Source organism: Chiloscyllium plagiosum, chromosome 12 (assembly GCF_004010195.1).
Source record: "Chiloscyllium plagiosum isolate BGI_BamShark_2017 chromosome 12, ASM401019v2, whole genome shotgun sequence".
Classification (NCBI taxonomy): Eukaryota; Metazoa; Chordata; class Chondrichthyes; order Orectolobiformes; family Hemiscylliidae; genus Chiloscyllium; species Chiloscyllium plagiosum.
Window position 1 is genome coordinate 1,311,253 of NC_057721.1, and position 16,172 is coordinate 1,327,424.

General features: G+C 43.5%; 1 protein-coding gene across 1 annotated transcript in view; it reads right to left on the bottom strand.

Annotated features, from left to right (window-relative positions):
* Nucleotides 1-16,172, bottom strand: part of LOC122555528 (potassium-transporting ATPase subunit beta-like) — a 38,914-nt gene that overhangs the window by 19,046 nt on the left and 3,696 nt on the right. The window contains exons 2-3 of the mRNA XM_043701547.1: nucleotides 13,027-13,155; nucleotides 2,102-2,206 (exon numbers count right to left, since the gene is read on the bottom strand). Coding sequence (XP_043557482.1) covers nucleotides 2,102-2,206; nucleotides 13,027-13,155 — 234 coding nt within the window. The remainder of the gene's footprint in view (nucleotides 1-2,101; nucleotides 2,207-13,026; nucleotides 13,156-16,172) is intronic.

Consider the following 16,172-nt stretch of genomic DNA (forward strand, 5'->3'; position numbering starts at 1 on the left):
GACTCAGCACTGCCTTCTTGACCTGCAATCTTCTTCCTGACCTCTCCATCCCCACCCCCTCTCCGGCCTATCACCCTCACCTTAACCTCCTTCCACCTATCGCATTTCCAACACCCCTCCCCCAAGTCTCTCCTTCCTACCTTTTATCTTAGCCTGCTTGGCACACCTTCCTCATTCCTGAAGAAGGTGGGTTGCGCTTCGGCGGGTCGGTGTGGATTTGTTGGGCGGAAATGTCGATTCTCCTGTTCCCTGGATGCTGCCTGACCTGCTGCGCTTTTCCAGCAACACATTTTCAGCTCTGATCTCCAGCATCTGCAGACCTCACTTTCTCCTAATTGAGCAGCCCTGCACCCACTCTGCTATTTGATGGGAGTTGCATGTGGTCCCACTCTGTGTGTATTCAGTGCTCATCATGATTTGAAAATGTAACTTTTAAAAAGGTTTTGTGATTGACATATGAAAGAACTGAAACCAACATGGTCAGTGTAACAGATGAGAGACTTAACAAACAATCCAGGTCTTTTTCAATATATAATTTCAGTTACATCACACTGTAAACTTTTGCTATAAATTCTGTGTCTTACAGTCTTATACTCCACAACCACCTGATGGAGGAGCATGAGTGATTTTTAACTTTGTATTCAGTGCAGCCTACTTATGAAGGAGGAGCCAGTCTTCACCAGTGGGTGGCACGGTGGCACAGTGGTTAGCACTGCTGCCTCACAGTGCTGGAGACCCGGGTTCAATTCCCACCTCAGGCGACTGACTGTGTGGAGTTTGCATGTTCTCCCCGTGTCTGCGTGGGTTTCCTCCGGGTGCTCCGGTTTCCTCCCACAGTCCAAAGATGTGCAGGGCCAGGTGAATTGGCCATGCTAAATTGCCCGTAGTGTTAAGTGAGGGGTAAATGTAGGGGTATGGGTGGGTTGCGCTTCGGCGGGTCGGTGTGGACTTGTTGGGCCGAAGGGCCTGTTTCCACACTGTAATGTAATCTAATCTTCACTAGTCTCTCACCAGTGGCAATCAGCTGTCCAGGAACTTTCTGTAATCCTTGCCCTCACAACCATTGTCATTCCCTTTCCCTTTAATTGTTCCCACCCCTTTAACGTTGCCCCCTCCATGCAATTCTCCTCCTCCTCTTACAGGTGTCACCCCCAAACCACCCCGTATTTGTACCTGGGTTTGTGGAAGATTGCGCAAATAAGAATAGGCTGGATTGTGCAGTCTGCCGGCATTGGGGATTAAGGTGAGAGGGGAAGGATTTAATAGGAGCTGAGAGGCAACACTTTCACACAGAGGGTGGTGCGTGTATAGAATGAGCTGCCAGAGGAAGTGGTGGAGACTGGTGCAATTACAACATTTAAAAGGCACCTGGATTGGTGTATGAATAGGAAGGGTTTAGAAGGATGTGGGCCAAATGCTGGAAAAGGGCACTAGATTAATTTGGGATATCAGATCGGCATAGACAAGTTGAACCAAAGGTCTGTTTCCATGCTGTATAACTCTATGTCTCTATGACTCTATTCAGGTGGGTCTGCAAATGGCACAAGACAAATTAAAACAGGTCAAGGATTCGATGGGACGAGTGGACTCCTTCAGAGCCATAATGGTTTTAACAGTGACTCTGTTAAAATTTGACAATGCGTGGCAAGCATCTCCCAGTGCCAGTCAAATAACCAGTCGGCAAAAGGAGCTGGAATTAGGTCAGTAGGAAGCAAAAGTTCCTTAATTTCTCAACTAGATGATGTGTTGAGGTGAAGGAGGGAAAGAGGGTCTGGTGTCGGGAAGAGCAAAGTGAGGGATCAATTCATGTATCTGCCCCTTATGATAGGACAGTGGTGAGTGAGTGATTCCCAATGTGTTATTGAGTGGGAATAGAGTCCATAGGAAGAACACACTGAAGAGAAACATAATGTAAAGGTTTGGTATCTTATATGTACACTCATGAAAGGTGCAATCTAAAACCAAAAAACGCTGAAAGCCCAGTCAGACAGTTTCCTAAAATTAACCAAGACAAAATCAATTCAGATTTTCAAATGCTTATACTAAATCCAGTCTGAACCGGTATCAAAATACTGACAGAGTTCCGTGCATTCATTCCTACCTGAAAGGAAATGCTGTAGAGCATTGACGTAACATTGCCAGGACTTTGGATTTGAGATATTAAAGGAGATCTTCAAATCTTTTGGCTCCGGTCGTATTGTCACACCTAAACCAGGGCACAATGCAAATTTACTGTAGTGTTGCAGAGGCAATATTCATAAAAGGAATCTTCCGAAACAGAGGAAAGTTTACAATGTAAAAACGTGAAGCTATCAATGCGCCCATTTTGTAGGAAGAAACAGGATAAAAAAATTTGCTAATTTTCTTTGCCTTTTTTCCAATTACGTTGGTCAAAAATAAGTTTCATTTGCAATAATTTTTAGTAAAGGTAGAGAAGCATTTTACCTGTAAGAAAAATATACAGTGCTGTGCATTATGGTTGTATGAAAAACATTCATCTCGGTGAACCTTGTTGAACTTTTATCTTTATTTTTCTATTTTATACTAAAAAGGACTTTAATGGCGAACTTTTAACTACATTTCAATATTTTTCTACTTTGTATCTAAGATTTTGTACCGAGGTATCTTTGTACCTAAGATGGAGCTGGGGATGGCTCTTTACACTGTACTTCTGTATCCCTGTACTTGAGTACATGTAACAATAAAATCTAACTCTATTCTATGACAAAGTTCTATTCTATGACTACTTACATGGCTAACAGCACAAACAGAATGTGACATACAAGATGAAGCAATCCCATAACCAACTAATCTGCAGTCCTGCCACTTCCAGTTATGAATGGTGACAGACATTTAAACAAAAGAGGAGGTGGAGCCTCCACAAGTATTCCCATCCCCAATGACGGGAGAGCCCGGCACATCAGCACAACAAGACTGAAGCATTCGCAACAATCTCCAGCCAGAAGCGCTGAGTGGATGATCCATCTTGGCCTCCTCCAGTGGTCCCCACTATCACAGTCGTCGGTCTTCTGCCAACTCAGTTCATTCTACATGATCTTGAGATACGTCTGAAGTCACTGGGCAATGCGAGGGCTAAGGGGCCTTACAAATTCTGGCAATATTACTGACGACTTGTGTTCCAGAACTAGCCACCCCCGAACCAATTTGTTCTAGTACAGCTACAACACTAGCATTTACCCAGCAAAGGGGCAAGCAATAGTGGCACTAACTCAGTTACAGGGCAAAAACAATGACTGCAGATGCTGGAAACCAGATTCTGGATTAGTGGTGCTGGAAGAGCACAGCAGTTCAGGCAGCATCCGAGGAGCAGTAAAATCGACGTTTTGGGCAAAAGCCGTTCATCAGGAATAAAAGCATGAAAGGCTTTTGCCCGAAACGTCTATTTCGCTGCTCCTCGGATGCTGCCTGAACTGCTGTGCTCTTCCAGCACCACTAATCCAGAACTTACTCAGTTACAGCCTGCTCACTGATGCTCAGTTTGGGTTTGGCTAAAACCACACAAAACCTCTGCTACTTAACCAGTCTGTGCCCATATGAGGCAAAACTTGGGTAATATTTATACCTTGCCCCTCAATTGCCAAGTAATATTCACATCATACAACTGTCGCCATCTCCAGAAAGAGAGAATCAAATCATTTGCCCTTTACATTCAGCTGAAGTCCTAGTGCTGAATGTACCAAAACGTAATAAGGGTAAATATTGACTACAAACATAACTGAACCAGCTACTGGGGCTAAAGCAACAAGTCAGAAGCCAACAATTCTGCAGCAAGCAATTCTTTTCCTGACCTCCAAAACCAGTGTGACACATTGACCATTCCACACTGCCAAGGGTCATAAGTGGTTGTTTAACTGTGATGATTTGCTATTGCGACACATCATAATGCATCTTTACAGGAAATGACAAAATATCATATGATTTTGCTTTCTTTTGCAGCTTATTGCAAGACAAAGGCACAGTAACACATTTCTAAAATAAAGTTAGGGTTTCCCTTGCCTCAGCAGACTCAGTAAAAATGCTTTAGCAGCTTTGGCAGTGCCACTTTGGTGGCACGGTGGCTCAGTGGTTAGCACTGCCACCTCACAGCACCAAAGACCCAGGTTCAATTCCAGCCTCGGGCGACTGTCTGTGTGGAGTTTGCACATTCTCCCCGTGTCTGCGTGGGTTTGCTCCGGTTTCCTCCCACAATCCAAAGAAGTGCAGGTCAGGTGAATTGGCCAGGCTAAATTGCCCGTGGTGTAAGGTGCATTAATCAGAGGGAAATGTGTCTGGGTGGGTTACTCTTCGGAGGGTCAGTGTGAACTTGTTGGGCCGAAGGGCCTATTTCCACACTGTAGGGAACCTAATCTAAAAAGAAACAAAGAACACAACATAGTGTCATGGAATCCCTACAGCGTGGAAACAAGCCATTATGCTCAACAAGCGATAGATATAGGACAGATGTCACAGGTAGTTTCTTTACTCAGAGAGTAGTAGGGGCCTGGAATGCACTGCCTGCAATTCACCAACTTTAAAGGCATCTAAATGGTCATTGGATAGTCATTTGGACAAAAATGGAATAGCGTAGGTTAGATGGGCTTCAGATTGGTTTCACAGGTCGGCACAACATCAAGGGCTGAAGGGACTGCACTCCGCTGTAATGTTCTATGTTCATACCGACCCTCCAAAGAGTAACCCACCCAGACCCATTCCCTTGACTGGTGCACCTAACCTACACATCCCTGAAAACTATGGGCAATTTAGCATGACCAATTCACCGAACCTGCACATCTTTGGACTGTGGGAGGGAACCAGAGCACCCAGAGGAAACCAATGCAGACATTGGGAGAATGTGTAAACTCTACATAGACAATTACTTTAGGCTGGAATCAAACCCAGAGGCCCGGTCTTGTGAGGCAGCAGTGCGGACCACTGAGCCATGTGCCACAGAGTCCTCCAGCACAGTGACAGGCCTTTTGGCTGAAACTAGTCTATGCCAACCAATATGTCCATCCACACTAACCCCATTTCCCTGCACTTCACCCATATCATTCTAATCCTTTCCTATCCATGTATTTGTCCAAATGTCTTTTAAACGTTGTTAATGTACCCGCCTCAATCAGTTCTGCTGGCTGCTCATTCCACATGGATACCACTCTCTGTGTAAAAAAGTTGCCCCTCAGGTTCCCTTTCTCCTCTAACCTTAAACTGATGCCCACTAGTCCTCAATTTCCCAACCCTGCAAAAAAGACTGAGTGCATTCACACTATCCATGCCTCTCATTATCTTATACACTTCTATAAGATTCCGCCCTCAGTCTCTATGCTCTATAAAAAAACGGCCTAGCTTGTCCAACCTCTCCCTCCAACTCAGACCCTTGAGTCCTGGCAACATCCTTGTAAATTTTTTCTGCACTCTTTACAGTTTAATAACATCCTTCCTCTAGCAAGGTGACTCAAACTGAACACAACACTCCAAGAATAGTCTCACCAACATCTTGTACAACTGCAACATAACTTCTAATTTCCATACTCAAAGCCCTGACTGATGAAAGCCAGTGTGCCAAAAGCCTTCTTCACTGTCCAGTCTACCTGTGACTCTACTTACAGAGAACCATGCACCTGAACTCCAAGGTCCCTCTGTTCCACTACACTCCTTAAGGCCCCATCATTCACCATGAAACTCCTACCTTGATTTGACTTTCTAAAATGCAACACCTCTCACATCTATATTAACCCCATTTGCCATTTCTCGGCCCACTTCCCCAGCTGATCAAAGTCTTGCTGCAATTTCTAATAATCCTCCTCACTGTCCACGATACCGCCTATTTTAGTGTCATTTACTAATCATGCCTTGTACATCTCATTCAAATCATCGATAAAGATAACATACAGCAATGAGCCCAGCACCGACTCCTAAGGCATGCCACTAGTCACAGGCCTCCAGTCTGACAAGCATTCTTCCACTATTACCCTCTGTTTCCATCAAGCCAATTTAGAATCCAATTTGCCAGCTTCCCCCGGATTCCATGCGATCTAATCTTCAGTGCACCGTACAAAGTGGAACCTTATCAAAGGCCTTACTGAAATCCACACAGACCATGTCTACTCCCCTGTCCTCATCAACCTTCCTGGTCACTTCATCAAAGAACTCTAATAAATTTGTGAGGCATGATCTCCCACACACAAAGCCATGCTGACTCTTCCTAATCAAACCATGCTTTCTAAATGCATGTATAGCATATCTGTCAGAATCTTCTCAAGTAACTTACCCACCACAGATGTTAAGCTTACTGGTCTACAGTTCCCAGGTTTTTCTTTGCAACCCTTCTTGAATAAGCTCACAACATTCGCCACCCTCCCAGTCTTCGGGGACCTCACCCGTGGCTAACGATGATGCATGTGGCATCAAGTGAAAGAACAACATGGAAAACTCTCTGCCATTAGTAAAGAGCTTATAGCAGGTTGCATGTCCCAACCACATAGCAATTGGTGCCAATGGTTTCCAAGGAATGGTACTACATACAGCCTTACTGCGAAGCTAAGCAGTGAGTAGGACAGTATGCTGTTGTAGCAATGGTAGTTCTGCAGTTGAAAACCTAGCCAGGCAAGGGATTGACAAAGAAAAAGCTACATATGAGGACATTATAAAAATGTCTATTTCAATCTGTAAAAACATACCATTATCGAGTGTATTAAATTTAATAAGTGTACCCGATGACGAAGTATTGATATCAATAATCTGTACAGACTTCATGGTGACACAGTGGTCAGCACTGCTGCCTCACAATGCCAAGCACCCGGAATTGATTCCATCCTTAGATGACTATTTGTGTGGAATTTGCACATTCTCTCTGTGTCTGTTTGGATTTCCTCCGGGTGCTCTAGTTTCCTCCCACAGTCACAAAGATGCACAGGTTAGGTGGATTGGCCAGGCTCAATTGCCCCGTAGCATCTAGGGATGTGCAGGTTAGGTGGATTAGCCACAGTAAATGTGGAATTATAGGGGAGGGGTCTGGGATCTGCGTGGGATGCTCTTCAGAGGGTCAGTGCAGACTCGATGGGCTGAATGGTCTCTTTCCGCAATGCAGTAATTCTAGGTCATAGGTAATTGCTCTGTGGAGTCCAGGGATGAGCAGGCTAGGTGGATTATGCAGAGTTTACGGGAGTGGATGCTTTTCGGAGGGTCGTTGCAGGACTTGATGGGCCAAATAGCCTCTTTTCACACAGCAGGGACTCTACAACTTGCAGAGGACAGTGATTATGGTCACTTAAAAAAAGAACTAATCAGGAGCAGATTTGCTTTCGGAAGAGCCATTGCCTGACTACTGCTGTTAAAGGGATGACAAAGGCAATCTGACTGAGCAAAGAAGCTGAAATCAAGAAGGAGCACCGATCAGACACTTAGGTTGACGGGAAGAACCAAATCCCCAAAAGTGGCAGATTCATTGAAGAATGGTTAGTTTAAACACAGACACGGCCTAGAAAAACAAAGGAGGCAGAAAACGCACATCATTGGGGCAGAAGGAAAAAACATGGCTACAAAAATTGTGTCACCAAAACAGTCAAAAACAATGTTTGCAGAATGAAGGATGGGCTTACATGTCAAAGCAAGAAGTCTGTACAAAATAAAGCAAAGGTGAAGCCTTCAAAAGGTCTCAAGATTCATGAAATAGAAGGTAAAATTGACATCTTCCTTGGAGATGTCGTGGAATTAGACAGAAGCTTCAAGAGTGCTGATATTATAATAGAAGGAAAGAGGAAGTCAGACAGAGGTCTTTCTGATTCCAAGCCATGGTTGGAGAAAAGTTATCACTCCTAAAGCTACAGGGTCCAGGAGGTAGAAAACTCAAGTTTTTAGGACAACTAATGCAACCTTTCAATATATAGAGAGAAAAATCTCTCACTGACATGGTGATTTTTAATGATCCCAATGGTGACCCAAAACTGGAGATAGTCGTTCTCAGCAGGCATGGCAATGTGCACAGCTGTTCACAGGACAGTCAAAGACAGCAAACCACATCACTCTGTGTCTTGAAATGGAGACAGAGTGCCCACTGACACCCAGAATTCCTCATTCACTCTTGCCAAATGTAAAAAAAGAAATTGACTACCTTGCAGCAAGGCAATATTTCACCTGTAGCAGAACCAACAAGCTGGTACTCATGGATGGTCCCAGTGACAAAAACTATCAGATCTATCAGAGTCTGTGCTCTTACACAGCTGACCAAAGCATAGAGTCATGAGTGTGGTGCTGGAAAACCACAGCAGGTCTGGCAGCATCCGAGGAGCTAGAAAATCGATGTTTTGGACAAAAGCCCTTCATCAGGATTTTAACTTTCCAAACATAGACTGAGACTGCCATAGTTTTAAGGGTTTAGATGGAGAGGAATTTATTAAGTATGTACAATAAAATGTTTTGTTTCAATATGTGGATGTACTAGAGAAGGTGCAAAACATGACCTACACTTGGGAAATAAGGCAGGGAGGTGACTGTAGGTGCCAGTGGGGAGCATTTGGGGCCAGCGACCATAATTCTATTAATATTAAAATAGTGATGGAAAAGGATAGACCAGATCTAAAAGTCTGGGTGGAGTTTGCACATTCTCCCCGTGTCTGTGTGGGTTTCCTCCGGGTGCTCTGGTTTCCTCCCCCAATCCAAAAATGTGCAGGTTAGGTGAATTGGTCATGCTAAATTGCCCGTAATGTTAGGTGTAGGGGAATAGGTCTGGGTGGGTTGCTCTTCGGAGGGTCGGTGTGGACTTATTGGGCTGAAGGGCCTGTTTCCACACTGTAAGTAATCTAATCTAAAAGCTGACTGGGGGCAGATAAAGAGACAGCTGGAAAATGGGAAACTTTCAGAAATGAGATAAAGAGAGTCGAGAGGCAGTATATTCCTATTAGGGTGAAAGGAAAGGGTGGCAGGTGTAGGGAATACTGGATGACTAAAGAAATTGAGGGCTTGGTTAAGAAAAAGAAGGAAGCATATGTCAGGTATAGACAGGATAGATCGAGTGAATCCTTAGAAGAGTATAAAAGCAGTGGGTGTACACTTAAGAGAGAAATCAGGAGGGAAAATAGGGTTAAGGAGAATCCAAAAGGATTTTATAAATACATTAAGGACATAAGGGTAACTAGGGAGAAAATAGAGCCCCTCAAAGATCAGCAAGGCAGCCTTTGTGTGGAGCTGCAGGAGATGGGGAAGATATTAAATGAGTATTTTGCATCAGTGTTTACTGTGGAGGAGAACATGGAAGATATAAATGTGGGGAAATAAATGGTGACATCTTGAAAAATGTCCATATTACAGAGGACATGGTGCTGGGTGTCTTGAAATGCATAAAAGTGGATAAATCACCAGGACCTGATCAGGTGTACCCTAGAACTCTGTGGGAAGTTAGGGAAGTGATTGCTGGGCCCTTTGCTGAGATATTTTGTATCATCGATAGTCACAGGTGAGGTGCCGGAAGACTGGAGGTTGGCTAACGTGGTGCCACTGTTTAAGAAGGGCAGTAAGGACAAGCCAGGGAACTATAGACCAGTGAGCCTGACGTCAGTGCTGGGCAAGTTGTTGGAGGGAATCCTGAGGGACAGAATTTACATGTATTTGGAAAGGAAAGGACTGATTAGAGATAGTCAGCATGGCTTTGTGCATAGGAAATCATGTCTCACGGACTTGATTGAGTTTTTTGAAGAAGTAACGAAGAGAATTGATGAGGGCAGAGTGGTGGACGTGATCCATATGGATTTCAGTAAGTCATTTGACAAGGTTCCTCATGGGAAACTGGTTAGCAAGGTTAGATCTCATGGAATACAGGGAGAACTAACCACTGGGACACAGACTTGGCTCGAAAGTAGAAGACAGAGGGTGGTGGTGGAGGGTTGCTTTTCAAGCTGGAGGCCTGTGACCAGTGGAGTAAAACAAGGATTGGTGCTGGGTCCACTGTTTTTCATCATTTATATAAATGATTTGGATGTGAGCATAAGAGGTATAGTTAGTAAGTTTGCCCATGACACTAACATTGGAGGTGTAGTGGACAGTGAAGAAGGTTACCTCAGATTACAACGAGGTAGTGATAGATAGTTAGGATAGTGAAGAAAGCATTTGATATGCTTTCCTTTATTGGTCAGAACATTGAGTATAGGAGTTGGGAGATCATGTTGCGGCTGTACAGGACATTGGTTAGGCCATATTTTGAATTGTGTGCAATTCTGGTCTCCTTCCTATTGGAAGGATGATGTGACATTTGAAAAGATATTGCCAGGATTGGAGGGCTTGAGCTATAAGGTGAGGCTGAACACTGGAGCTGTTTTCCCTGGAGCTTTGGAGGCTGAGGGATGACTTTATAGAGGTTTATAAAATCAAGAGGGGCATGGATAGGGTGAATAGACCAGGTCTTTTCCCTGGGGTGAGAGAGTCCAGAACTAGAGGGCATAGGTTTAGTGTGAGAGGGGAAAAATTTACCAGGGACCTAACGGGCAACTTTTTCACACAGAGGGTGGTATGTGTATGGAATGAGCTACCAGAGGAAGTGGTGGAGGCTGATACAATTGCAACATTTAAAAGGCATCTGGATGGGTATATGAATAGGAAGGGTTTAGAGGGATATGTGCCGGGTGCTGACAGGTGGGACTAGATTAAGTTGGGATATCTGGTCAGCATGGACAGGTTGGACCGAAGGGTGTGTTTCTGTGCTGTACATCTCTATGTCTCTAAAGATCTCAGCAACATTCAAAAGGCATTTTGAAAATTGAACCAATGCACAATACTTCACCACAACATTTCTGTTTTTATGTTTAGCACCGCCACATGCCTAATTTCTTTACAAGAGGCATGGGTCCCTCTTAATTTCAATACATTCTTACCCCGCCAACAGCTCTACTTTACTATGATCTCTTCTGGTGGTAATACTGGATAAATCAGGATGAAATATGGCTTGATAGATCATAATTTACTTTTTAAGTTTGTTAACGTAGTGGTTTGTCACTGAAACATATTCACATGAGACTGCAAGTGTTCTTTTGCAAATTCATTACATAACAGAAATGTATATATGTTACATTTAAAGAGAGATCTTAACAAAACATACTGCCTCTGGCTTAGACTCACCTGTCATTAATTTCACAGTTGCTCCTAGTGTTTGACCAGGTATTTGCTAAACCTAGTTTCCACAGCCACTTCACACACCTCAGGGACTGCCTCCGGTAGAGACTCATAGCTCGAAGAACAGCACCTCACTTTGCATTTGGAGACGTTGCAGTCTTCTGGACTCAATATCGAGTTCAACAACTTTAAGGCTTGAGCTCTTCAATGTCCTTACCCCAATCCCCATACACAACCCATTGCTCGGCACTACCAGTCCCTATTAATACCTCTTCACCCTCCCAGCCTGATCATTAACAACTCCTTTGTCTGTCCAACTGTTCTTCTCTCTGTTTGGGCTGCAACCCCACCTATCGTTTACTCCTTACCCCCTCCCCCCCAATCCTGTCTTCGACATAAAAAAACAATATTTTCCTAGCTATCATCAGTTCTGAGGAAGTGTCACTCGACCCTGGGAATTTGTTCCCGTTAGGCGGGGAGACCAGGACCCGTGGGCCCAGCCTTAGAATTAGAGGGGGTCAATCTAGAATGGAAATGAGGAGACATTTCTTCAGCCAGAGAGTGGTGGGCCTGTGGAATTCATTGCCACGGAGCACAGTGGAGGCCGGGACGTTAAATGTCTTCAAGGCAGAGATTGATAAATTCTTAATCTCGCGAGGAATTAAGGGCTACGGGGAGAGTGTGGGTAAATGGAGTTGAAATGCCCATCAGCCATGATTGAATGGTGGAGTGGACTCGATGGGCCGAATGGCCTTACTTCTACTTCTATGTCTTATGGCCTTATGACCTTATGGTCCCAAAACTTTAAGGTTTTGAAATCTTTCTCTGAGATGCTGCCAGATCCGCTGAGGTTTTCCAGCAATTTCTGTTTTCACTTTAAAAGAAAACATTGCAGTCTGTTTCCCAGCAATATCTTTAGAGACCCAGTCTCAAAAAAATGTCACTTCTATGTCAACTTTTTTCTTTTCTCTCTTATTTCACACGTATCAAGTCTCCTTCTTGGACTGCTGAGACAATTTTAGAATTGCATTTCAATTCTGCTCAGCTGAAATTCCTTTCAATGTTGAGATCTTGATCTGTCACAGCTTGGAGACTTCACAACAGAAAACCCTTCTGCTAAGGTCACTGTTATCCTGAACTGACAACTGGATTCTTCTGCTAGGAAGAAGATGCCCTTCTGAACGGAACAATTGATTCTTCTGAACTGAAATCAAAACTATGCTTGTGGCCTGTCGTCTATTTTCTCTGCAGAAAACTCAGCAGTATAGACACCCCATCAGCCCTGGTGTACTGCAAGGCACTGAGTTAATTTTCTTTGAAATGTTGTGTTCCAGTCACTGCCCCAAATGCCATTCTGACCTCTTAAAAATAGTTGCCTTCAAAGATTTGAAACCAAATTTCTCTCTTTAAAAAAAATCAAATTACTAAATGACAATAACAATTCAATACAGCACAGGAACTGGGTCTTTGACCCACCTAGCCTGTGCCAATTCTAATCCTTATTTAGACCCGGTACTTATTGCCGATTTATAGTTTCTATTCCTCTGTTCGCCTCCGTCAAGATACACCTTAAACGTTGCTAACATGCCTGCTTCCACCACCTCCACTGACAGTGCATTCCAAGCACCCATCAACCATACCTCTCATAATTTTGTAGATCTCTATCAGGTTGCCCCTCAGCCTCCGTCTTTCCAGTGAAAATAATCCGAGTTTATCCAATTTCTCCTCATAACTAAAACGCTCCAGACTGGGCAACATCCTGGTAAACTTTCTCTGTACTCTCTCCAAAGCATCTTGGTCCTTCTGATAGTGTGTTGACCAAAACTGCGCACAATATTCCAAATATTATGCAACTTTATACATAAAAGTGAGAATCTGACTGAGAAACACATACTGTTACACACATATAGTCACAGATCTTACCTGGTGATTTGAGCTGGTCTTGATAGGTCGGTGTATAGGGGTCTGTTGTGGTCAACAACACAAATAGGGCCAGTGCAAACAATGCACATATTACAACATAGAAGGCTGCGTAGTATAGACTGATAAGAACTGGAAAAAGAGTAGTGAAATGTTACATGAAAGTACATAAGATATACAGCACAGAAACAGTTCATTCAGCCTGACCACCCTGTGTTTCTCCGGATGGAACTCTTTCAGCCTTCAAATCCATATACATCAATTTAATCCTTTATTCCCTTTTCCCTTATGCCCTCTTCAAACTCCAAATTCAGTTGAAATTCCACAATCCCCATGATGTCTGACAGAAGACAGCACTCCCTGTTTTACTGGCTGGGATTTTTGTGGTTACATACAAAGCATAACTGTGGACGTTCACGGTTATCAGCATGTAAAACCCTCAACTGCCAGCACTTTTTCAGTTAAATTTGTAAATTGCTATCAGTAACAGCCTGCTACTTCATTGGGTTCACTGAGTCTCTCAACACTGAGGTAATCAATACCATACTGATGATCTGCTGAGATCTGCAGCTTTGCACAACCTGTTCTAGCTGTAACAAGTGTAGAAACAGTATAGAAACAGGCCCTTTGACCCACCATATCTATTACAAAAACCAAACTACACTAACCCCATTCACTTGCACTTGGTCCACAACTTACCAGCCCTGACATTTTAAGTGCTTCTTAAATGTTGTGAGAGTACCTACCTCCACTTCCCTCTCAGGTAACACCTTCCAGATTTCCACCCAGCTCTGAGGGAATTCTTTTTTTCTCTCAGAACTCTTCTAAGCCAATTGCTCCTCACTTTAAACTCATGCCCTCTGGTCTTAAACACGTCTGTCATGGGGGAAAAGATTCTCACGATCTACCCTGTCATAATTTTGTAGACATCAATCAGACTTCACCCTCAGCCTCCTCTGCTCCAAGGAAAACAAACCCAGCCTTTTCAGTCTCTCCACATAACTGAGATTTTTCATCCCAGGCAACATCCTGGTGAATCTCCTCTGTACCTTTCCCAGTGCAATCACGTCCATCTGACAGGGCGGCACGCTGTATTCCATCTCTGGCTTAACCAATGTCTTATAAAGTTGTAACAAGACTTCCTTGCACCTATAATCTATACTCTGGCTAATGAAGGCAAGCATCACATATGCCATCTTCTATATTATTCCAGTGAAGCTCAACACAGTGCTGAGGGATGACACCTCCCCTTCCGATGGGTTTTGCAGATTCCTAGACTCAGCAATGATTTTGGACTGGAGGGCATGAAGAAATATTGAGGGAGTTAGGCTTTTCTCAGGGGAGTGACGAGGGATGAGAGGCGGCTTAATATAGGTCTATAAGATGATGAGAGGCATAGATAGAGTGGATAGCCAGAGACGTTTTCCCAGAGCGGAAATGGCTATCACAAGGGGGCATAATTTTAAGGTGATTGGAGGAAAGTTTAGGGGAGTTATCAGAGGTGAGTTCTTTACACAGCGAGTGGTGGGTGCGCGGAATGCATTACCAGCAGTGGTAGCAGAGTCAGATACGTTAGGGACATTTAAATGACTCTTAGATATGCACATGGATAATAGTAAAATGTAGGGTAGGTAGGTTAGTATGATCTCAGAGTTGGGTAAAGGTCGGCACAACATCGAGGGCCGAAGGGCCTGTACTGTGCTGTACTGTTCTAGGTTCTATCATTTCAAACTCTAATGTCTGTTCCCATTTTGCTTCCTTCCTTTATTTTGATTTGACCTCTCTCCCTGGTTTCTCTTTCTCTCTGCTGGAGAGTCCACACTGCTACTCACATCTCTTCTGGACATAGCTGTTGTTTCTTCATACCCTCCAGACTCGCTGCCCCCTTTCGTTAATAATAAATCTTATTATCTTTCAAAATTTTCTCTGAGGGGGTCATCAATCTGAAATATTAATCTTGTGTCCCTGGCTTGCAGGGAACTGTCAATATTTTCTGTTTTTATTTCATATATCCAGCATCCACATTATATTGTTGCTGAAAAAATGCAACCGAACGAGATTTTTAAAAACATACTAACTTATAATTGCAGCTAAAACCCTTCTCTGGTCTTGAAACATTAACTTTAGAAATCTGTATGTCATGATAAAGAGATTTAAAATAATCACTTTTTAAAAAATGTTTATTTATGATATTTCAGATTCAACTATTATCTGTCTATGATCTATCTCATGCCTGTTTTCAAACTTCAATAAATTGTCCCTAAAAGGACACCAACAAAAAGAAGTTAAAAATCACACAACACCAGGTTATAGTCCAACAGCTTTAATGGGAAACACACTAGCTTTCGGAGCGTCACTCCTTCATCAGGTGGTACGCTCCGAAAGCTAGTGTGCTTCCAATTAAACCTGTTGGACTATAACCTGGTGTTGTGTGATTTTTAACTTTGTACACCCCAGTCCGACACCAGCACCTCCGAATCACAACAAAAAAAAAGCAAAGCTATGCTTTTAATTTCCTGGTTTTCTATTCAAATGATCTTAATTCTTCAATCTGATTTATAATGAGCCTGTTTGCTGATGTACCGCAGAAACTCTATAGGTTGTACTAGGGTTTTACTAACCAACCCTCCCTTCATAAACTAGTAGGGCAAACTGGGATTCCACTGCCCACTCTCCCTTCATAAATCAATAAATTTTACTGGGTTTCGCTGCTCACTCTCCCCTCACCTGCAAGTTGTAGACAATAGACAATTTGGTGCAGGAGTAGGCCATTCTGCCCTTCGAGCCTGCACCACCATTCATTATGATCATGGCTGATCATCCTTAATCAGTATCCTGTTCCTGCCTTATCCCCATAACCCTTGATTCCACTATCCTTGAGAGCTCTATCCAACTCTTTCTTAAATGAATCCAGAGACTGGGCCTCCACTGCCCTCTGGGGCAGAGCATCCCACACAGCCACCACTCTCTGGGTGAACAAGTTTCTCCTCATCTCTGTCCTAAATGATCTACCCCGTATTTTTAAGCTGTGTCCTCTGGTTCGACACTCACCCATCAGCGGAAACATGTTTCCTGCCTCCAGAGTGTCCAATCCTTTAATAATCAGATCCCTTCTCAGCCTTCTAAACTCAAGGGTATACAAGCCAAGT